At 38.7% G+C, this 25,733-nt stretch overlaps 1 protein-coding gene across 11 annotated transcripts in view; it reads left to right on the top strand.

Annotated features, from left to right (window-relative positions):
* The first annotated feature begins 381 nt into the window (after positions 1–381).
* LOC129764893 (hyaluronidase-like) overlaps positions 382–25,733 on the top strand; it is an 86,095-nt gene continuing 60,743 nt past the window's right edge. Inside the window, exons 1-2 of one of the 11 annotated variants that reach the window (XM_055764504.1) lie at positions 382–529; positions 21,075–21,329. In XM_055764504.1, coding sequence (XP_055620479.1) covers positions 21,217–21,329 — 113 coding nt within the window. In that variant the 5' untranslated portion in view covers positions 382–529; positions 21,075–21,216. Of the gene's footprint in view, positions 530–558; positions 1,118–6,563; positions 6,691–20,998; positions 21,330–25,733 lie in introns of those variants that run through there. The other 10 variants (XM_055764499.1, XM_055764508.1, XM_055764507.1 and 7 more) reach the window with 10 other exon arrangements.

Below are 25,733 nucleotides of genomic sequence, written 5' to 3' on the forward strand. Positions count from 1 at the left end.
GAACACATCGAGAATGTGCGATTTACACGTGGAGCAAAGTTTATTGACATAGTAAAAACAGGTAAGAACGGTTCACTCCAATAAACAACTTACCCACTATTTATACAATTGCACAATATGGCGCACATCACAAACAAACAAACAAACTGCATCTAATTTCCATCGAAAATTAATTTCTCTTTTCGTCCGGCTCGAGCCCCAAGGTCGACACTACCCTTGGGAACCCCCATAACCATCAATTCGGTAACTTCACACACATTTGTGGTGGCGGCAGGCCGACAGCTCCGAGTGCATAGCACCCAGCACCAGCTGTTCCATATTTGCACACGCGGCGCTTCAAACTCGGTCGGTATGTCGCATTTCAATTAACCATATCCACCCTCTCACCCAAAATATAAAAAAGACGACCCTTATCAGTCTTAGTTTCCAGTTCTTTCGTTCCGATTAGTGCCGGAAAGAGTTCACATTCGGAATTACCTTCGAGCCACTATCAAAATCGAGCTGTTACGCAGTTCGAAAAACGCGAAAAGTAAGAAAAAAAAACAAACAACGATGCAGCGTGTATAAATATTGAAATGGCTTAGTCCTCCCACCTCAGTCGGTGCTCTCAGGTGATTCAAGTGGCGTAAAAGTTTCTCAGTTTTCCCTCGCTTAATCCGGTGCCAACGACGGCGACCTCTCGTATAGTTAGAGGAGAAAAGCCAGAAGAAACCGAACCCACCCGCTCACTAGGTGCCTTTGTTGGGGGTGGTGCGGGAAACTTGGTCGTAGGAAAAACCGTGATATAAGACGGGTAAAGACAATACGGTGCGGCGCGGTGGTTTGTGGTTTGAGTGCAGTGCAGTGCAATATCAACAAAACAAAACAGGCTTGGGATTGGATAGAAACGCCGAGCCGAAGCGAAGGTGGGAAAACGGTGGGATTCGAACCGACCTATAAGCAAAGCTGAACTACTGACTCAGTGAAACAGCAAGTGTATTTGCGGGGTGCGACATAAACTCTCGTAATTCATTCAAGACAGTGTTAATGGAGAAAATTGAATCGTATTTCAGTAGAATAGTGACAATGCCCGATATTGTGCATTCATAATTATTGTGTAAGGATAGGCGGATCTTGGGTATGTCACTGGCCGACTTGTTTGTTTTTACTCATAGTTCAACTTAATGTTTTATGTGTTATTCGCAGTATAACATGGTTATTAGTGCAAGTATTTTTATCAGTTTATGATGATCAAAAATCAAAATTTGTATTATCTTCTTTGAGGTTAGGTAATCAATTATGTAGTATGTGTACAGGATTTTGATTGGCTAAAAAACAATTCAACCTTCGTATGATAAATTGCTTCAGGAGTTGACATGAATGTCTAATCACCTATTTATGCGGTCCTTCTTTACATGATGTTATTATACAGGTAGTACAATGACTCTTATGAACAATATTTTTCGGGGGTCTTCGTAGCCTAATTGGTTGCGTGTCCGCAACTAAGCGAACGATCATGAGCTCATAACTCAGGGCCCCTCAACTGACCATCTTGGTGTGTTATTCTAGCTACTATGTGACGGTAATCCCAGTTCCTTACTGCCGTAATCTCGCAAAGTGACGCAAGCGCCAAAATTGACATTTTCCTTTTTTTGTTTTAGATCGATGAAGAATTCCAAATGCTTTCAAACAACTGCGAAGTTTTACAGAAATGTGAAAAAATGACCCGTGAAAGTCTAAAAACGGAGTGGCGCAAGCGCCATTTTCCCTATGGTGTGACGTGATTTGATTGTGATAGGAAGTGATTTTCTATTTGATCTGATAGTATAGAATGGATTAGCAGGGACAGCAAATTTCACATAAAATCATCTTCCGTAATGAACATTTAGCATAATGAAAATTACTTTTCCGAAAAGCTCGTCATTGTATTTTGCTCTGTTTATAAATCTCGTCAAATATTTAAATTCATAAAATCAAACTCACTTGAAAGGAAAAAATGTTCCTTGATCGATCACATATTGTACATAAAAATTGTAACTAATTAGTTTAAACTCATCAATTTAATTGTTGATTAGCAGAATTGATGTCTTTTGATGGCAATGATATCTTCTATCCTCAGGTATCAAGCGATAAAGCTTCTTAACGCTGTCTACTTTCTCACATGCTCATTTCTCTTTCGGATGGATTGAAGCTGAGTATTGATTGAAGGGTAAATATCGGATTTGGTGAAAAGTTGCACTTTTCCAAATCCTCCATCGAAACGCATCTTGTAACCAAACTTAAAACATACTCGCATAAACTGTATCTGCTTTACATCGGATGATTCTGGACGGGATTATCTTATGTTTTCAATGTTTTCAATTGTATTTTGGATTGGAAAAAAATGGTACTGTCCATAATTGTTACAATCGGGTTCTCAACTATGTTAGCCTGTTCAACGCATGTTACAAAGTCGGAAAATGTGTAGAACTTTTCTCCCTGATGCTTTCTCATGCTCCGCTCAACGGCAACATTTTGGATAAAATAATTGGAAACAGATTCTCGCATACTTTTATGAATGAACGCCAATCGGTTGTGGAAACAGCGATTAAAAATTGCTGTTTCCACAACAAATTGGCGTTGGTAAAATAGCTTAAATAAAAAGGCATTTTTTCAAAAATCAAGTCGATGGCAATGTTTTTCCATCAAGTGTACACAATTTGAACAGATCAGATTTTCGTAATGTACGCGTAAGCAAATTATACATGCAATTTTACGAAAAGTCTCGTACTGAAAATTCTTCCCTCTGGCGCTTGCGTCACTTTGCAAGATTACGGCAGCTTACCGCTCACATTTTCGGTCTGCTGCATCGGAATTTGGCACTATTAATAACGCAACAATAGAAGCCTCATATCAACAGTCCCGCTGTGAACAGCCCAACTTTGAACATTCGAACAATAGCAATATTCTTACGCCGAAAAAGGCGACATGTGTTGTGCATGAATAGAATAGGAATTCTCTTGCGCCTAAACGGCTACTGTGTTATAGATAAAACAAATGTTTATCGATAGATAGCGATACTTTTACGCCTCAAAATGGTAACAGTATAATGTACAACAAAAGTTATCTTAAGATAAAAAATGTACACGAATGATTTCGGGCTCTGTTGGGATAAAAAACAATATTTTTCAATTATTCTTTTCTAAAACCAATCATTTAAAACATTTTTCTGTTTTCTACATACATTAGATTCAGCCATTTTTTTCCCTGAGATTGAGTGGCAGGGTCACCACGGATAACGAAAATCGCGGAAAACACAATAATTCTCCAAAATAAGCTGCAAACACCATGAAAAATATTTCAACATGAAAACGTTGTTTCATCACTACAGAAATCATTAAACCATTCATATCCATATTGAAAAGGGTTCCTACCAGGGTTACCAGATCTACAGAATAATCTGAATTTATACAGATTTTTCAGACTTTTTCAAAACCAAGAATCTGTAGATATAGATTACAGATTTTTTGGTTTTCATACAGATTTATAAATTTTCCAAAATAACGATCCAAAATTAGTTATGACTTGATATCAATAATATTTTTCCTCAACTTACCAATTTTATCCCTATAGCATTCGAAGTAGTCTGAATGAGAGTCATTTTGGCATTCATATGTAGCGTGTAATAGTGCACCCGTGGCCGAGTGGTTAGCGTCTCACATTATCATGCCGGGTGTTCGGATTCGATTCCCGTTCTGGCCGGGTGATTTTTCGTCAAAGAAATTTACTTCGACTTGCACTGTGGACACGCGTATTCAATAGCTTGCCCCTCGGAATACATTCAAGGCGTGTTATTTGGCTTAAGAAATCTCAACTATGTATGAATTAATGACGCTAGTTAATGCATGCGGTGAGACGGCAAAAGTTCCACAGGGAACGTTAACGCCATTCAAGAAGATGTAGCGTGTAATACTGCCTTTTCATGTTCAATCTAAGGCAAAAAGATGCGAACGTCTGCGTCTGCGCTTCATAATAAACTAGCTGATCCGGCAAAATTCGTCCCGCCCAAAATTTGTTTTTATTCCTGGTACTTCTACCAAAACTAATCATTATAATATCAGATTATTTTCAGACACAATTCTCGTTCAACATTTTGAACCACTTGCAGATAACATGTTTCTCCATTACATGGAATAAATGTTTGATACAGAAAATATGATAGAATAAAGACAGACCCCTTCCCTCTTCTCCCCTTAGAGAGGGGAGAGAAGTGTCTATTCACCATAGAAACGTTTCGTGCTCCCTAAAATCTTCACATGCCAAATTTGGCTCCATTTGCTTGATTAGTTTTCGAGTTATGTAGAAATTTGTTTTTCATTTGTATGACAACCCACCCTAAGAGAGAGGGTAGGAGTATCTAACCACCATAGAAACATTTATTGCATCCTAAAATCACCACATACGCAATGTGGTTTCGTTTGCTTGATCTGAAGTATCTAACCATCTTAAACCTCCACATGTCAAACTTCGTTTCATTTGCCAGATTAATTCTAGAATACTGCAGAAATTTCTGTTTCATTTGCATGACTGCCCCCTTAGAGAGGGCGGAGAAGTATCTAACCATCGTAAAAACATTTACTGCACCCGAAAACCTTCACATAACAAATTTTGTTTTTTTTTTGGGGTCTCCGTAGCCACATTGGTTGCGCGTTCGCTTACTAAGCGATCGATCGTGAGTTCAAAACTCAGGGCCCCCATTGACCATCTTTGTGTTGTTACAGAATAACTACGTCCACGCAACAATCATCAGCGATGGAGATCGATCCACGGTCGAAATAAGATCGATTCATCTATACAACTGCTCTGCTCTGCAAGAAACATCGGGCTGCTGTTCTATAAATAACTCAACAATGGATCAACGACTGTCTCCGCTGTCCAGTCTTAACTGAATAATGGAAGAACAGATAGAAAAACTCTTACGCCTAAATGGCTACTGTGTAAATGTGTACCATTTGCAATGGTATAGAAGGGAATACTCTAACGCCGAAAAATGGCAACTGTGTAATGTGCTAATTATAGATATGATAAATATGTGACATGTACACGATTAAAAATTTGGTCATTGGTCATGTTCAATGGTCATGTTCGGTTGGAATTGGTCATGTTCGGTTGGAATATTTTTGGTTGAAATATGTGTAATATTTTTATGGAACCCCCTCTCCATTCCAGAGGAGGGAGGGGTTTCATACTATTATAGAAACATTTCTCATACCTAAAAACCCTCACATCCCATTTTGCGTTGATTAGTTCTCGAGTTATGCAGAAGTTTGTGATTCGTTTGTATGGCAGCCCCCGTTAGAGAGGAGGAGGAGTGTACTCACCATAGAAACGTTTTGTGCCCCGTAAAACCAGCACATGCCAAATTTGGCTCCATTTGCTTGATTAGTTTTCGAGTAATGCAGAAATTTGGAATTCAATTTTCCGATTTTTCTGACCTTCCTTCAGAGTTTTTCGAAAATTTTCCGAATTTTCTCTCCACTATATTGTTCTACGGGTAGAGATGAATACAAAAAAATACAGGAGGCTAGAATCGGACCATCCCTTCTTCGGGTTTTCCGCTTACCAACAGATTTAGCCTTATATTTTTATTTATATAGATTATTTATATAGATATGAGATATGGAAATGCGTTATTTCGCCTGAAAATCCATTTCCACTTACGAACAAAGATCAATTTCGATAGCGCAAACATCGAATGGACTAAAAGCGCTCATCATGATGTAGTTTTCGATTACATGGGAATTCAATTTTCCGAATTTTCCGACCTTCCTTCAGAGTTTTCCAAAAATTTTCCGATTTTCCTCTCCACTTTATTGATCTACGGGAAGAGACGAATACAACAAAATACAGGAGGCTAAATACGAACCATCCCTTCTTCGGATTTTCCGCTTACCAACATATTGAGCCTCACATAAATCGGCCAGTTCAAACCTTTGTAGGGGTATGAGGTGGGTCATCATCATCATAAAAAAATACATTCGATATGAAATACTGAGAACCAAATTAATTCGATAAACAACACTTGAAGTTGCATTCGTTTTGATAAGGTTTATGAATCTACACAATTCAGTAGTGAAATTCCGCAGAGAAAAATAAACCTGCACACTCCAACAATATAACATTCGATATGAAATACTGAGAACCAAATTAATTCGATAAACAACATTTGAAGTTGCATTCGTTTTGCAATTTTTGATAAGGTTTATGAATCTACACAATTCAGTAGTGAAATTCCGCAGAGAAAAATAAACCTGCACACTCCAACAATATAACGTATACCGACCGACAGGAAACAATAACGGAATCGAATCTAAAATCACACGAAACGATTTAATCCGGTTACGTGTGCAGGAATTACAAGAATTTAATTTTAGAGATAGAATCTCCTGCTACTGCTCCTATGCCTCTTGTGTGCTGGACCACTCTTCTGTAGAATTGTATCATTTTATTATGAACGAACACATTCCGCAACTCTATAACTGTGGAGAGCACTCCACCTGTGAGCATCATTGAAATGTACAACTTGGCATTTTTTTTCCCCCCAGTGTTCTCTGTGCTCTGTAGTTTCTCATATGGAAAACATCTAGGATAAACCAGCCGAACTTTATTATGGTCACGCTAGCGAGAGTAACACGTTTTTGATGAAGAACTGGTAGCCCATGAGTGCTTCAGGTATGTAGAATGTGATTATGTTGCTATTAACACGCTTGAACAAATTGATAAATGAAGCCACCCATTGTGTGTAACAACGTTGCATATCGTTATTGTTGAAAATTGAATATTTGAATTATTCGAGTGAAATATTTCCACTCGAGGGTCGATTTCAATAATTGTGAACATAAATTACACCAGTGGAGATATTCAAGTCCATGTTTTAATTCATGTATGCAAATACATAAAAACGGAATAATTAGTGGAAAAGATTATAATCCGTTTCCCTGAAACATATGCTAACCAATGCTACAATGGATTGCTACTGAGGAGGAAACGATCGAGCTTATATAGGGACACCAGCAATGATAATGGCAACTCACTGAATATGGTCAAAGCAAAATCTCGCTCTTTTGAGCCTTCAAGAGTTTCGCATTCGTCATCACCGTATCTGCACACAGTGTCCTCCTTGAGTAGCAGAAGTCAATATACTTCACTCCAAAAAAAAGGAGAAATGTTCTTGACCGCAAAAGCGGTTTGGTAACCCTACCGCGGTTGGCACTCAACCCACGTCACTCATACGACAACACAGGGGAAAAAATATCTCGATAATAGCACCAATAATAAAACAAACGAGCGCACTTGTATTGCTAATGAATCGTTAATTTGTGACAACACAAGTGAGCAAAACATTTCAAACGCTTTTTTCCCGCTGTCAGGCCAGCTTGGCTCGCCCCCCGTTGGAACTCCCGTCGCGCACGCAACTCATTCATTCGCTCCCCATTTAGCATCAATTAAACAATTAAACCAAAACTATCGCAGAAGTCCTGTCGTCGCGTCGTTGAAGTGCGCCCCGCGTTTCAGTGAATGTCAACGTGACACTTCGAGGATGAGGATTGACATTTGGAAAGAAAATGTTTTCAATCACGCGTTTGGTGGAGCACAGCCACTTCAATCAAAAAGTTACATTGATCTACACAGCACTCCGTTTGCGAGAGAGAACGATAAACATGATTTTCGTTCCATAATTAAATTCTGCGAATGTGATTATAGCGAGAAATAAAAAAAATCAGCGCCATCTGATGTAGCACAAAAAAGACACTTTTTGTTGGGTGTCATGTCGCCGAATCAAGTGAATAAAGCTGTTCGCGAAGCGATGGAACGCAACGAGAATTGCTGTCTGTTTTCATATGTTGTTTCGTAAATTGTACTGTTAATTAAATCATAATAACAACAGCTTTTATTCGCATGCGACCCAGTAGTGGTCCGAGGATAGTAGGGTGCTAAAAGGTGTACAATACAGGATGGACACGTTTATATACAGTCTCCATTTTTTTTCACTGTTAGAGGCGAATAAAATGCAAGTTTAAAGCCTCTCAAAAACAAAGAATGGGATGGAATTTCAATGAAAATTTAACAATTCTTCCGTTGTAAGTTATGAAATGAAATGATGAATGAAAGTTCATTATTAAATTTACTGAGGTTTTTGACGTAGGACTACGTCTTTCATTTCTATACCGGGGTGTAAAATTAAAGTTTCGAAAACGAAAGCGTTACGCCGGAGACCGAGATTTTGAGCGTTAATAGCTCCTAAACAACTGAACGAAATGGTATGATAAACACTTCATTCGAAAGATAAAATGTCTACGCGTTATATACTTGTTACTTTTTGATCCAAAAACTTGTTTCAATAGTCTTAAAATTGCTTTCAAAACAGGCTATTGAAATCACCAATCGGTATATAAGCGAGCGGCGCTCGGAAATCCACTCAGTTCAAATTGAAAAGCGATTGGAGCATGTTGTCGCTGTTGCGGTGAAGCTCTTTATTTATCATGAAAGCGCGGATGAACGGTGTCACCAAGAGCCTGTTTGTGCACCCTAGGCCAGAAGGGAATCTATCAGGAGGAGAGTGATGCCACAAACGGTTCCCTGGGAAGACATCGCTACACACACATACACGCGCGGCTATTAACAGGTGGTTATCGAGTTGGCATTAACCACTGGTGGGCTTCCAGTATCGAGGAAAATGTGGAAATAACTAATCGTTACTGAAAATAATCTGCCAGTTCCTCTGGGAATTTTCAAAATATATTCATGTGAAAGAGTTTAATTGAATGTTTTCTATCCATGTAACACTGTGACCAAATATGTTTCAATCAAGTGCTATTAACAGGTGGTTATCGAGTTGGCATTAACCACTGGTGGGCTTCCAGTATCGAGGAAAATGTGGAAATAACTAATCGTTACTGAAAATAATCTGCCAGTTCCTCTGGGAATTTTCAAAATATATTCATGTGAAAGAGTTTAATTGAATGTTTTCTATCCATGTAACACTGTGACCAAATACATTTGGTTTTGTGGTTTTTCAATCAATCGCAATCAACAGGATAGCTTCAGAAGATTATTCTTCCCCATCAGTAGGATATTTCCGTATCCAATATTGTATGCGCCCGCAATCGATTATTGCTCAGTCGCCGAAAGTTCCGAGCTCAGAGAGTTCATTCCCCTCTAGTTTGCCTTCCAAATTGCCATCGTAAACCACACCTTCTCTCGATTCAATCACACACAAAAAGCATACTTAAGCGATATTCTGATGGTGAGACACATTCATTTTTCGTGAGGACATCGACAAGACAACATCGTTGCCTAACGTGCTGGAGGAGGTGGACGGCGAAGGATCGACACATACACGCGCAGAACTCTTTCCGTTAGGATGCCATTCAGCATCGAGAAAGTTCCGGAAAGATCTAATCATTGCTGGAAAATAATCTGCCAGTTCCTTTGGGAATTTTCAAAATATATTCATGTGAAAGAGTTTAATTGAATGTTTTCTATCCATGTAACACTGTGACCAAATATGTTTCAATCAAGTGCTATTAACAGGTGGTTATCGAGTTGGTATTAACCACTGGTGGGCTTCCAGTATCGAGGAAAATGTGGAAATAACTAATCGTTACTGAAAATAATCTGCCAGTTCCTCTGGGAATTTTCAAAATATATTCATGTGAAAGAGTTTAATTGAATGTTTTCTATCCATGTAACACTGTGACCAAATATGTTTCAATCAAGTGCTATTAACAGGTGGTTATCGAGTTGGCATTAACCACTGGTGGGCTTCCAGTATCGAGGAAATATGGAAATAACTAATCGTTACTGAAAATAATCTGCCAGTTCCTCTGGGAATTTTCAAAATATATTCATGTGAAAGAGTTTAATTGAATGTTTTCTATCCATGTAACACTGTGACCAAATACATTTGGTTTTGTGGTTTTTCAATCAATCGCAATTAACAGGATAGCTTCAGAAGATTATTCTTCCCCATCAGTAGGATATTTCCGTATCCAATATTGTATGCGCCCGCAATCGATTATTGCTCAGTCGCCGAAAGTTCCGAGCTCAGAGAGTTCATTCCCCTCTAGTTTGCCTTCCAAATTGCCATCGTAAACCACACCTTCTCTCGATTCAATCACACACAAAAAGCATACTTAAGCGATATTCTGGTGGTGAGACACATTCTTTTTTCGTGAGGACATCGACAAGACAACATCGTTGCCTAACGTGCTGGAGGAGGTGGACGACGAAGGATCGACACATACACGCGCAGAACTCTTTCCGTTAGGATGCCATTCAGCATCGAGAAAGTTCCGGAAAGATCTAATCATTGCTGGAAAATAATCTGCCAGTTCCTTTGGGAATTTTCAAAATATATTCATGTGAAAGAGTTTAATTGAATGTTTTCTATCCATGTAACACTGTGACCGAATATGTTTCAATCAAGTGCTATTAACAGGTGGTTATCGAGTTGGTATTAACCACTGGTGGGCTTCCAGTATCGAGGAAAATGTGGAAATATCTAATCGTTACTGAAAATAATATGCCAGTTCCTTTGGGAATTTTCAAAATATGTTCATGTGAAAGAATTCAATTGAATGTTTTCTATCCATGTAACACTGTGACCAAATATGTTTCAATCAAGTGCTATTAACAGGTGGTTATCGAGTTGGCATTAACCACTGGTGGGCTTCCAGTATCGAGGAAAATGTGGAAATAACTAATCGTTACTGAAAATAATCTGCCAGTTCCTCTGGGAATTTTCAAAATATATTCATGTGAAAGAGTTTAATTGAATGTTTTCTATCCATGTAACACTGTGACCAAATATGTTCCAATCAAGTGCTATTAACAGGTGGTTATCGAGTTGGTATTAACCACTGGTGGGCTTCCAGTTTCGAGGAAAATGTGGAAATATCTAATCGTTACTGAAAATAATCTGCCAGTTCCTTTGGGAGTTTTCAAAATATATTCATGTGAAAGAGTTTAATTGAATGTTTTCTATCCATGTAACACTGTGACCAAATACATTTGGTTTTGTGGTTTTTCAATCAATCGCAATCAACAGGATAGCTTCTGAAGATTATTCTTCCCCATCAGTAGGATATTTCCGTATCCAATATTGGATGCATAAAACCTTGTGCCTCCAACGTAACGCTCTCGTTTTCGAAGTTCTCCAAATATTCATTCATTCAGAATGAATTCAGATTCAACTTCATACAAATGATCTCTAAATCAACGATAGTCCTACGTCACCCTTGCGGTTATACCATAGATATAACCCACTTCCTGTTTTTTACATAACATATCCGAATATCAGAGAGGTGTTTTTTCGTTTCGACCAGAATTCAATTTTTATGAATATGTGGTATATCATGTGACTTCAAACTGGTTTATCGATCATCTGAATGAGCCTGGTATTTTAAAAGTTATGAATTTAAGAAAAAGTCATTTTCAAGAAAAAAAAGGGAAAATGATTTTTCGGACCATTGGTTAATTTTGAAAAATCATTATGTAGATCATCCGAATCGGTACAGTAGTTCAAAAGTTACGAATTTAAAATAAAAAGTCATCTTTGAAAAAAATGGGAAACAATTGATTTTTGGCAACCCTAAAATGGAAATGATCATCCTAATAATAGAAAATACGAATCTAATGTTTTGCGATAAAGAACAAAACTACCACTTCTCACGAAAATCTAAGAACCACTATATCGGTTTGATATGGAATGGCTGTATATAATCACTAGCTGACCCGGCAAACTTCGTCCCGCCCAAAATTCGTTTTTTGTTATCAATACCTTCAAACATTCACGTTTTCTTCCTAAGCGCAAGTTCATGAGTCCAATCGCAAAACTGTTCATTGATTGATCTTCTAATCGCGACCGTTGAATTTACCTTTTACTATAAAATTCCTAGTACTTCTACCAAAACTCATCATTATAATATCAGATTATTTTGAGACACAATCCTCGTTCAAGATTTTTCAACCACTTGCAAATAACATGTTTCTCCGTTACATGGAATAAATTTTTGATACAGAAAATATGATAGCATAAATACAGGAGGAGTGTCTATTCATCGTAGAAACGTTTCGTGCCCCCTAAAATCTTCACATGCAAAATTTGGCTTCATTTGCTTAACCAGTTTTCGAGTTATGCAGAAATTTGTTTTTCATTTGTATGACAGCTCACCCTATAAGAGGAAGTAGTGTCGAACCACCATAAAACATTTATTGCATCCTAAAACTCCCACATGCCAAATTTGGTTTCGTTTGCTTGATTAGTTCTCGAGTTATGCAGAAATGTGTTTCATTTTTGTGGGAGACCCCCTCAGAGAGACGGGAGGAGGGTCTATTCGCCATAGAAACGTATTGTGTCCCTTAAATCCTTCGCATGCCAAATTTGGTATTTTCTTGATTAGTTTTCGAGTCATACAGAAATTTGTCTTTCACTTGTATGACAGCTCCCCCTTAGAGAGGAGGTGGAGTGTCTAACCACCGTGAAAACATTTATTGCGCCCTAAACCTCCATATACCTTATTTGGTTTCATTTGCTTGATTAATTCTCTACTAATGCTAAAATTTGGGTTTCATTTGTATGGCAGACCGCCCTAAGAGACGGGGAGGAGTATCGAACCACCATATAATAATTTATTGTACCCTAAAACCTCCAGATGCCTAATTTAGTTGCATTTGCTTGATTAATTCTCGAGTAATGTAGAAATTTGTGTTTCATTTGTATGTTAGCCTCCCTTAGAGAGGAGGGTGGAGTGTCTTTTCACCATAGAAACATTTATTGCATCCTGAAATCTCCAGATGCTTAATTTGGTTTCATTTGCTTGATTAATTCTCGAGTAATGTGGAAATTTGTGTTTAATTTGTATGGCAGCACCCCCTTAGAGAGGGGGTGGAGTGTCTAATCATCATAGAAACATTTATTGCACCCTAAAACCTCCATATGCCTAATTTGGTTTCATTTGCTTAATTAATTCTCGAGTAATGCAGAAATTTGTGTTTCATTTTTATGAAACGAAAATGGGCTGCAGCCTATTCGTACATTCTACGTGAGTGAATGGTAAATACAAATGTCAACATTTATAGTAGAATATCGGCTCAACATCGATCCAGTTTTAGGGACTTCGAACCAACATCCAATTTATCAATATCGTGTTGCTTTTGTATTGTTATTGAATGTTTATGTTTGGTTATGTTTTGTTCATCTATTTCCATCAAATAAAATTTCAACATACAAAATGTAATCGATTAATTTGAGAAACAGAAAATCGGAACTTGATACAAATGAGTTTTGTGGGATGGTCCGAGTTTTTTCGAACTTGGGCACTTGTTTATGCTGGCACAATTTTCGATGGGTTCACTAACACGCTCGAAGTGTTTAGCTGCTGAGTGATTGGCGAGTTGGTAATGCATATCTGCGCTGGCATTTTGTTTCCGGTGCCGTCTAGAGTGTTTGATTAGCACAAGAATTGGAAGAATTTCACTGGCACAATATGCCGCCAGTTGAAGACTTATTGATGAACCCAGCAAACATTAAATCGTATCCAATATTTTGGGTGGTATATGATGCACCTAACTAGCACAAATAAATAAATATTGTCATTCGAATATACGATTTATTACAGTCTTAGAAAAAAAAAAAACATATGGCGAAAAATATTTACGTCAACTGTGATCGTCATTTGTATGTATGAGAATATTTATGGGATATGAATGATGTATCAGGACTTTGTAAAAGTTTTTACTCACCTGTGCTTTGGTGGTTCCGTACGAACGAGAGCACGATGGGTGCATCTAATGTGGTCACGGATGTTGGAAGCAAGGTGGAGCACACTCTGGCAGCCTGCGTGAGAGAGATACGATAGCACGCATAAAGACTGCATGCAGTTTGCTGAGATTAATTTGCTCTCTAAATCACCAGACGTCGGCACTGTACATACGACATCACGAATCTAGATGCGACAAATTCCTAATACGAGGTAATATGGCCTCATTTACGATCTAATATGTTTTACTGTAAACCGAATTCCCATAGCATGTCCCAGCAAACATCGTATGAGCAGCCATAATTGGAGGCGATATACATACATCGAAAACACGTTTGGATGATATATGATGCATATAACTGGCATATACACGCAAAAATGGAAGCGATATACCTATATGATATATTTTATACGCATACAACACCGTATATGAGGATATACGATGCTGTTTACACTGATATGCGATTTGACTCGACATTGCTGTGTAAAATAAATAGAATGTGCGTGTATAATGCTGCATATCGCGATACTAGGATGATTGTTTACCGATATACGACTTCATTAATGATATAGAAAATCGTGTTTTGGCATTCTATACGATAGCGGATATACATGATGCATCCTTTGATTGATATTTTATACGATTGTTATTTGATACTAATTTATATGCGACCTAATATGCGCAAAAGTTATACGATTTAATGGTTGCTGGGGCAACACAATTTTTAGGCGATTGATTCAATTAATATGTTCTTGCGAATTACAAACTGCATCATCCTGATATGCATAAATGATTTCGCGTAGATCCATTTTACGATAGTGTATATCATAAAACCGATATTTGGTACACCGGATTAAGACTTAATCTGTGGTGATCAATAAAATAGTGGTTTTCGCATTCTATACGATTTTAAATGTACACAATGTATCGTTTGATCGACATTGTATATGGTTTCGATTCGATCTCACTTTATATACGACTTCTAATATGCCAAGTTAAACGATTCAATGTTTGCTGTGGTATGTAAAATGAATGTCCCTACCATAGGTTAGTCTATTTTACTCGATAGCATACGTAAATTTGAATGTGTCATATCTGAAAACTGTGGTGAGTAAAGCGCGTATTAAATATTTTTATTGTTTTCATAAAGCAATACGGAGGTAAGAATATTTATTTAATTGTAATTGTAAATGTAGCCGATATTCGCCTTTTCGAATCATGGTGTTGGTTGACATATATGTTTAACAATTTCTCATTGTAGACTAAATCAATTATTATCAGGGTAAAAAATGACTAGATTGATTGCATTTTTCGAAAAGTTCGTTATATTTACTAATTATTTCTTTCAGTGTAGTTTTTGTATTGCGCTTCCATATTTTTCAATTAATATTTGTGGAGTGCATTATTGACGTTCCCCTCGGTGGTTTTTGACGTTTGAAAGGTCAGCCCAGTTGACGAGCATAATTCGATAACTGGGCTGTGCCATCCGCCCAGTTAGCGGACAACCGCTGTATATATAGATATGGTACGGCAAATAAGATTAATATGAGCGAGCGAAACATTTGTAATCTACCCGGTTTTTTACGCGGTCCGAATCCCCCGCATAAGAAGCGACCGCAGTATTTTGTAGTTGTTTTAACCTAGGACTAAACGTTCTAGAGATATGACTAATTTTATAAAATGAAAATAACGTTTATGAAATTTCTGCACAGTGCCGGAACTTCAACCGTAATGTCCAGCAGCAGGATGGACTCTCTATTATTTCATGAAAATTATTTTTATTATATAAAATTGCCCACGATACGATACAACGTTTAGCATAGTTTTTCGCGAAGAGTCGCATGTAGAATCGCATATAGATTTCATTTTTCATTACTTAAAGAGATACTATTTCGCAAAGTATTGGAATTGCTCAGGATTGATTCCAATCGAAAAAAATATGTTCGCTAGGCCCTCCGTCATGGATTGATTCCTCACTATGCTATTAATTACTAGGTCTTGAAACGATTAATCATAAAAGAACGGTAGGTCAGGCAATGTTTGCAGTTAAAGCACTGTTGCGTGAAAAAGAATGTCTTGGTATTCTTGCGGAACTGAACTTGCATGCACCTGAAAGAGTCCTTCGGTCAAGAAGGACTCGGTTTTCTTCATCTTGAGCCCCGTTTTGCTATTTACGACATAATTTACCCATTTCGCTTCATGTCGGCGCGATTCGAACAGTTTCACGGACACTTCGACTTCTGCTGAAGTATTTAGTAGTATAATCCAATGAGGGCCATTGGATCAGAGGCGACGCGTGACCAACTTAGCTACCTGTTCAATTTCATTTGCAACATTAAAACAACAGTATTGCGATGACAGATTTTAACATTTTTATTTCTCAACATTTATATAGACAGTAAAACCAGTTTTTTATGCGATTTTTTGGTGCGACTTGTTTTTGTGCGGTATTTAGAAGAAAATGAAGTAATCGCTAATTTTTTTCTATCTTTGATATGTATTTTATCGCTCTACATCAGTTAATTCCCATTCTCATGTTTTGTTTTGTTTGTTTTAAGGTGTCAGTAGGAGCTTATTGACAGGAGCAAAGAGTTGATTTTATAATCTGCGCAAGTGAGTAGATCGCTTATGAAAGTGAAAAAAGAAAATCGAATGTTGATCACGAATGGAATCATTAGGTTTTGGGTTATTTTCTTAAGGAATTTTTTGACGTAGAACTACGTCTTTCATTAAGGGTGCCAAATCAGAAAACAGGTCAAGTTTTTATGAAATAAAGTTAACGTTAATAACTATTTTTGCCGCGAAAGGATTTTGGTGATTTGCATACTAAACGAATCGGAAATTCCGTAAGATTTGTTTAATATGTTATACATTAGAATTCCCTGGTTTGTAAATGGTTCAAAATCATGAAAACTTTTAGCGTTTTCATTTTCCTATACATTTGCTTGTACATTTGTGTGCTTTCCCGAACAGAGCAGTCAGTAACGAGCAACTTATCGACGACCAACGGAGGGGAAGTCGTAGGATTTCAAGTCTCCGTGAACAAAGAAAAAGCAGAAGAATGAAGGGGAATTTTTGCTTAGAGTATAAACAGTGGATCTCACTGAGGCAAACTTTCATTCGGCATCGGACTGTTGAGCAATCCGGTTCACTTTGTTTCGCTGCGCTTCGATCTAAGATTGGACCCCACCAGTGGTAATCGAACTTGGATATCGTCGTGTGGTTTTTTCAGTTCGTTTTTGGCGTTATTTGTATCGTGTGTTTTTCTTTCCGCGTCATAAATTGGACACTTCGCGTAGTCTGTGATGAGCAAGAAGAAGAGGAAGGCAGGCTCGAGCCCTGCAAAAAAACGAACGCATTGCCAGGAGCAATAAAATTTCGAGGTAAACGTCATCAAATAATGCACGCGATGTTGGTGCAGTGAAAAGCGCTCGCACTGAACGAGCCTTCGCGAGTGTGACACCGCATCGAACAACAGCGAAGTAGGCGATTTCGGCGCGTCGGTCGAACATGTAAACGCCGTTACCCAGGCAGCAACCAAATCAAGCTCTCCCCGCTGGTGGTGAAGGCGGTCGCTCTTGACAAACTCATCAGCGAATTCGCTTCGAAGGGTGTTACAGCAGGGTACAAGCTGTGTGGCATAATTCAGTCCTTTTCCAAGCAGTTAACATTGTTTGTTTTCCGTCATCATAAGGGCTTCGTTGGTGCCTTTGAGGATGCATCAATGCATTAAACTGACGTTATGGCGAAGCAGACGTTAAGATTGTGCGCCAAAGCGTTATAGAATGATATCCGAAGATATAAACAAGCGACTTATATAAAATAACAGCGTAGTTCTACGTCAACAATGTGGTCGTATCTTGGACACAACCTCCTGTAATTTTTTTCATGCGGTCCCTATCCACCACATAACAAAAATGTTTTTTTTTTTCAAATTATTTAGCGAACACGATTTTTGTAGCCAACACGATGTGTACTCTCGCGGTCTCGTGCCCTGTCTCAAATTTTAATGGCGTCAGGAATAGGAAGTGAAACAGATAGGGAAACCATGACAACTACGAACAAACACTGAAGAATGGTGGTGTGTATTTTCCATCGTTTGCATCGGTTTTGTTCAGCAGAAATATTGAACCGAAGACGTCATTTTTACGCAAGGCGGCGCATTAGTAGTAGTGATCTTTTCATACGTAGTTGACTGTGTTTGCCCTGTGTTTGAATGACGGCGTGTTCAGATGAATGGTTCGAACCCGGTAGTCATTACTGCTTATTTCGTAGCGTTAAAGCTGAGTTGCGCGCGGGTTGAAGTTGAAGCGGGGGGAATTACCTTCTATAATTCCTCATTCAAGTTACAAATGTGAAATAATATACATTTTATTCTGAGATTGTCTACCTGTCCTATGAACAGTTTGAACAGGCGGACGAGACGCCTCTGCATTGGATCACGGAGAACCAAAATGTTTTCAATGATGGATAATGCCAACTTTTTATTTTATTAATTTTTTTCTTAAAACACTATTATCGATTGATGTATTATGTGTAACGTAAGGATGTGGGGTTTCTACGCCATTTTGGCTTTCCCCATCCAATTTTTGTATGACAACATATAGTCAGATGGAATAAATGAGAAAACAAGAAGTGGGTTATATCTGTGATACAACCGCAAGGTAAACGTAGGACTACCGTTGGCTCGGTAATCATTTATTTGAAATTGCATCTGAATCAATTCTAAATGAATGAATGAATATGTTGAAAGATGCTGAAAGTTTTCTTGTTAGTTTGTGGCTTTATGAGTAAAAGTATGGAATTGTTATTAACATAAAAGTCAACTCTTTCGAACTTGTTGGTGGTCCTGAAACGAACCGATGGAATTTGAGTGGCCTTGTAAAAGTAACTGAAGATGTTTGATACAACCGAGGGCGCCACTTCATGGTGAAAACGAAATAAAGTCTATATAACCTTGCATAAAATTCGCCATTTTACAATGTGGTATGTATATTTTGAAGGATGGCTTGGTATAAGTATTGTAACTCAATTTTTTTTTCAACTAGATAAACGATGAGTAGCATGTGTTGCGCTAAAAATACTGCAAATCCTTCTTGTATCGGCCCTTACATTATTAATGATATAATCCAACTTAATGTGATATCGATTCCATCACCATTATCCACAGTATTCATAACCTGTATGCATTATCAAACTCAAAATTTTTGAAGATTATCAACAATTTTGGTCCAATCGCATGTTGAAATCATCGTAAATATACAAAGTCCTAACTTTCTTACCATATACTGAAGATATTTAATGGTTGAAATGTATCTAAATAGAAATAAAATGAATAATCACGACCGAATCTTGTATTTCAGTGCGTAGAATAAACCAAAATCATCACTTTTGTGGTTCTGAACTCTAATATAGGTGTCGCATGAGTTGATTCAGCTTTGCGTAAATTCGTCAATTTAATTGCATCACGGGAACACCAAGTCGAATGCATAAATGCGAATATTCCTTCGCTTGGACGCATTCACACGCAACGAATTTTTCATGACTGTTCCATGCGAAAGCAGAACAGAAACTGATGCGAATAAAAGTACTTACGCCTTTCATGTGTCCGCTATGGTTTCCCAAACACTAATGCAATCGAGCAAAAGAAGTCGCAGCTTGCATGTATTCGCTATGACGGTTTCTCCAGGTGCCTAGATTTTGCGTCCGTGTTCGGGAACACATTGCGATCACCAATCATCATCAATGAGCAATGATGATTTTAATAGCTTGCTTTCAAAGCAATTTTTAAGCTGTTGAAACAATTTTTTAGACCAATAAGTGACAATCATATAACTCGTTGATATTTTATCTTTTGGATGAAGTGATTATTATACCGCTCCATTCAGCCGGTAAAGAGGTATTAACGTGCAAAACCTTGCACTCCAGCGTCACTCTCTCGTTTTCGAAACTTTGAACTTACACCCCGGTACAGAAATGAAAGACGTCAATAAATAAGAAATTAGACAATATACGTGGGACATTCCGTAGTAGGTTATTCATCAATTCCGAAACACATCACACAGCTTAAACTCAATGACTGATCATGTCTTCCACAGAAAGTATTAAGATCAAGATAAATCAAGTAAAGGCGTGACAAACGATTATGAATTGCGAAAGTGAGTAATCTCCCGCAAAGGAACATTGCTAGATCATATTCAATGATGATCATATATCGCATGATCATATACTTCTTAGTATTCTGTGCATTCGATCACTCGGGTCACACTTGTTACTCATGTGTACCCATTGAAGTTCCCCTTTCAGTTTGTTTTGCAACCAGACCTGGGAAGTCACTTCTGGTTTATCGTAACTGTGGCGCTGCCTTTGCAGTAAACAAAAACATCCAAACCGCAAGACAAAGTAACCTTCTTCGCATCATCAGCGAATTTGCTGAATGATGGGCAATTCATTCGCTCGCTCTCTCTCTCTCTCTCTCTCTCTCCATGGCAAAGGTTACGCGCGCACTTTTACTAGAATCGCTACGTTGTCTCCTCTGCGCCGCATGGACCCTCAGTCGAGAGATCTAGCGCTTCTGATTTGCATATACTACACAGACCGCCGCCTGGTAGTACCCAAGTAGACCAAGTGACTCCCATCATTCCCAACCACGCGGCTACTCTAATTGTTCGTTATTGGCGTTCTGCGAACAAGGGCGACCGCTTGAGACAATCCAGCGTCAACCTGATTGAAGGAATCCACCGCGGTGACGGCGGCGGCGGCGGCCGGACCGAACCGCAGGAATCATTAGAATTTCGAAATTACACATACGACCATTGAGAAGAGTGCGGCCGCAGCTGGGCGCGATGAAGCGCACAACTGGCGATTATTATCAGCAGCAGCCAGAGTCAGCCGCGGTGGCAATGAGCCGAGAGAGAGACCGTCTTTTTAATGGATTTTAAATATGTTTCCCAGCGAGAAGCGATTGATACAGTTCAAATTTGCAGCAGCATTCGGTGGCAGCGGCAGCTCGGACGAAGAACGGGTCGCTTCGGTATTTTTGTTTTTGTTGTTTTGGTTTTTTGTTTCTGATTTTCGGACAAGGCGGGTATTTATTATTTATTGCATCAGGAGGCACAGTATCGGAGCAGCGCAGAGTTTGGGTCCGCGAGTCGTCGGTCAGTGACACAACGCCACGTTCGGTCGTTTATCACAATTCGCTGGATCCTTCCGATAGGGAGCGCTACGGGTGAATGAAGTACGAAAGTAACGGCTTAGTTTGTTTTTGTGTGTTTGTGTGTGTGGTGCTCAAGTGATGTACGTACACAGCAATTAAAAAGCATAACAACATAAAAAGCTGATGTCCGCGGGGGGAACCAGAAGTGAGAATTAAGCGGAACACCATTAATCTGAATCAGCGTGGTGTGGCAACGGATTGAAACGGAAAAAATTCCGATGCAGAGCAACCCGGTACCAGCGATTGGCAGATGTGGGAAAATGTTCGATAAGTTCGGAGGGACGATTCTGTCGGCGCTCGCTGTTGTGTACATCAACGTTACCGGCTCCAGGTGAGTTATTCTGTTTTAAAAAAAATGCTTCTCCTATAAGTGGAATCACGTGCATTCTCGACAAAAAAAAAGATTCAAGATCAACTTCCAAGGTCAGCTTCGTGTGAGGCAACATCAATTAGCGACGATTTGAATGCATTCGCTAATGCCATATAAGTGACAAAACATCTCCCCTCGTTCAAGATTTCTCGATTGGAAGAGAGAAGAAGGAGAAAAACAAAACATAAAAAGTGTGACGAATTGTAATCAGTGGACGCGAAAATCATTAATGAACTCAAAAGCTGTAAAGTGAAGAGTTTCGTGATACGAATATGTGTTTGTGTACGCAAAATCAGAAGCCAAACTGTTTTTAATCCCGAATAGATTAATTCTGATTAAGGCTGTCAACCAAATTAGATCATGGCTGCGTTTTTCCACACAAGTACATTCTAGTAATTTCAACAAAAAAATACATTTGAAAACACAAAACATTTATATCGCCATTTTTGGATTTTGATTGAATTTTTTATATTTTACTAGCTGACCCGGCAAACTTCGTCCCGCCCAAAATTTGTTTTTTGTTATCAATACCTTCAAACATTCACGTTTTCTTACTAAGTGCAAGTTCATGAGTCCAATCGCAGAACTGTTCATTGATTGGTCTTCTAATAGACCCCGTTAATTTTTTTTTACATTTTACTATAAAATTCCTAGTACTTCTACCAAAACACATCATTATAATATCAGATTATTTTCAGACATAATTCTGGTTCAGGATTTTTCAACCACTTGCAAATAACATGTTTCTCCGTTACATGGAATAAATGTTTGATACAGAAAATATGATAGAATAAAGACAGACCCCTCTCCTCTTCTCCCCTTAGAGAGTGGGGAGGAGTGTCTATTCACCACAGAAACATTTCGTGTCCCCTAAAATCTTCACATGCCAAATTTGGCCCCATTTGCTTGATTAGTTTTCGAGTTATGCAGAAATTTGGTTTTCGTTTATATGACAGCCCACTCTAGGAGAGGGACGAGGAGTGTCGAACCACCATAGAAACATTTATTGCACCATAAAACCTTCACATGCCAAATTTCGTTTTATTTGTTTGATTAGTTCTCGAGTAATGTAGAAATTTGTGTTTCATTTGAATGGCAGCCCCCCCTTAGAGAGGGGGGAGGAGTCTCAAACTATCATGAAAACCTTCCCCGGACCCAAAAACCCCTACATACCAATTTTCATGTCCATCAGTTCAGTAGTTTCCGATTCTATAAGAATAAGACAGACAGACAGATAGATAGACAGACAGACAGAAATCCATTTTTATGCAGGGTATTCCAACTTTAAATTCCGAAAGTAAATTGAAATAAAACACACTTAGAATTTGAATTTCGATGAAACTTTTATTTCAAATTAAAGTTTGGTTTATGCCATTATGTGTGAAATACAACATCATTCAAATGTCCACCTAGGGCTTCCTCGCACACCTTGATCCGGAACAGGTAATTTTGGGGCGGTATCACGGTCATAACTTCACGAATGTTGTCTTTCAAATGTTCAAGAGTTTGCGGAGAGTTGGCATAGACACGGTCTTTCGCATAACCCCACAAAAAAAAGTCTAGCGGGTTCAAATCGCATGATCTGGACGGCCAATTGGCATCACCAAAACGCGAAATTATGCGTCCCTCAAATTTCGTTCGAAATATGGCCATGTTCGGTTGTGTTGTGTGGCACGTGGCGCCGTCCTGCTGAAACCACATGTCATCCGTATCCATATCTTCAATTTGTGGCAAAAAAAAATCGGTTAACATGCGGCCATAGCGCTCACCATTCACAGTTACCGTCTCGCCGTCCTTATTTTCAAATAAATACGGCCCGATGACTCCACCAGACCATAATGCGCACCAAACAGTGACTTTTGGCGGATGCAATGGCATCTCAACAATCACGTGGGGATTTTCTGATTCACATATGCGGATATTTTGGGTGTTCACATAGCCACCGAGCTCGAAATGTGCCTCATCGCTGAAGAAAATTTGATGCGAAAATTCAGCATTCTGCTGCTGTTGTTCGTTCACCCAATCGACGTATGCCCGACGCATTCCATGGTCACCACGCTCTAATTTTTGTATCAGTTGGACTTTATACGGATGTAGGTGCAAGTCCAAATGCAAAATTCGCCACGATGATGTGTTTAACAAGCCCAATTGCTGAGCACGCCGTGGAATCGAAACATTCGGGTCATCCTCCACACTGGCAGCAACAGCAGCAATATTTTCGGCCGAACGCACATTACGATGATGCACAGGTTTCACAATATCCGCTACGGATCCAGTTTGTACGAATTTACGCACTACATTAGCGATTGTGTGCTCTGTAGGCCGTCCATGACGACCAAAATCCGTCCGTAATGCTCGAAAAACATTTGCCGGTTTTTCATCATTTTTATAGTATAATTTAACAAAATTAACACGTTGCTAAAACGATCCATATTGTAAAATGGCAGACATTCAACTAACGATATGACGATTTGGTTGACAGCTATGTCAAACGGTTGTCAGCGCAGGGCTGTATACTTTCGGAAGCCCGAAATGGAGAACCCTGTATATCTAGAAAATGTTTTTTTTTTCTTATAAAATCGGGACGAACTTTCCAAACAACAATCAATATGTATTCACTTCACATTTTACTTGGCAAAACGAATAAATTAGAGCGTAGAACATTGCGTGAATTTAATATCGTGAATTTTTATCGTTCCGAAGAACGATGGAATTGATATAATAATTCGTGGCGAATAAGTATCAGTCCACAAACATATTTGAAGTCTTGTTACCTGTCCCTATCGAAGTATGTGATAATTGTGGTGAACTAATTCACATTGGAAGGGTTGCTCATATTTGAAACCAACGTAGTAATCACAGAATCATATACAATGTTGCATCAGCATTTAATAATTTTATATTACCTAGATCGTCCGGAAATGATATGATTGAGTACTTTCAAACTCTTCACAATACAGTAATTAACAATAAAATGAATTTCCGCAAAGACACCCAACCATAGATAATTCCTCCCATCGAGCATCCTTGCTGTATACGTCCGATGGGATTTATTCGGGATGAAATGATACACAAATAAGCCTCTTGAGAATTTAATTAGCTTTCACCCGACAACACAACGTTTCAAGTAATCTCCTCCGGCATTGTAAAATTGTAATTAAATATCATTTTCACTGTCAACTCTATCGTTCACTGCGTTCACGTCGGTTGAGGCAGCAAAATAGACTACACGTGCAAATAACTTTTCCTGAAGCCCTCTCGCCGCTCTGCCACAGCAGAAACTCGATCTCCAACATCATCGAGTGTATACGTATCGCAAATAGGGCGCCCACTAGTCGTTGACGGTATTCTGCGACCCGACCCGTTTGGTACCGAAAAGTTGTAATTAAATTAAAACTATTCATCGTTGATTTCCGCGCGATTTGAAGTTTTGCGTCGAGCAACTCTTCCGTCGCGCCATCGATCCATCACCACGTGGTGGTAAGGCGCTTCGTTTACCTTCCGGGTGTGACATGAATCCCCGAATTGTCGTGTTGCAGATTACTGTGTGGCCTGGATAGAGCCGAGAATCTCGAAACCAAAAGATACATTTTCATAATAACCGGGAGGAAGAAGTTAACGCGCGCACAGCAACCACAAACTCCGTCCCATTTCCTTTTCTTTTCAGCTCGAAACGAATTTTTTCGCACGATTTAATTAAGCCGTTAGAGCTAAGTAACTTTTTGTGCACACGGAGGAGACGCAGTAAAAACCCACAATAAACCAGAAGCTGCAAAGAGACAACATATTACATTATGCAAATGAACACGTTAAAAATTCCATTTCTCATCTCGTTCGTGGTTTTGGTTCCGTTTTTTTTTCTTTCTGCGGCTTGCCTCATTACAACGTTCTGACAGTGGGAGAGTATCAGGATTTATTGTCAGCCATCAAATAGCTCATTGTTTGGCGGCAAATTCACGGATGCTGGCAAACAACCATCCATAATATGGGTTTTGCTTATGGGTCGATGGCATTTTACCTCAGAAACCTCAACCGACGAATGCCCGGAGGGGAGAAATTGTATAATTCGTGCATATGTTTTATATGTATGGACAGAATTTCAGCTGTGTTTTCATAATAAACACTAAATACGTAAGATAGGCTGACAATATATTGAACATTGACCCCGATTTTTAACCAAAATAACAATGTCATTTCGATAGTTCAACTCAGAATAGTGTTCTGAAAATTTATCGCTTCACCTTTACATTGTTGGTTGCTCTGAAATCTTTTTTTGACGTGGGACTACGTCTAACCGGAGTATATGGGGGGTTAAATGAAAACCTAAACACATAACATGCAGGAAAAAATGAAAGATTCCGAATG

This window comes from Toxorhynchites rutilus, chromosome 2 (genome assembly GCF_029784135.1).
Source record: "Toxorhynchites rutilus septentrionalis strain SRP chromosome 2, ASM2978413v1, whole genome shotgun sequence".
NCBI lineage: Eukaryota > Metazoa > Arthropoda > Insecta > Diptera > Culicidae > Toxorhynchites > Toxorhynchites rutilus.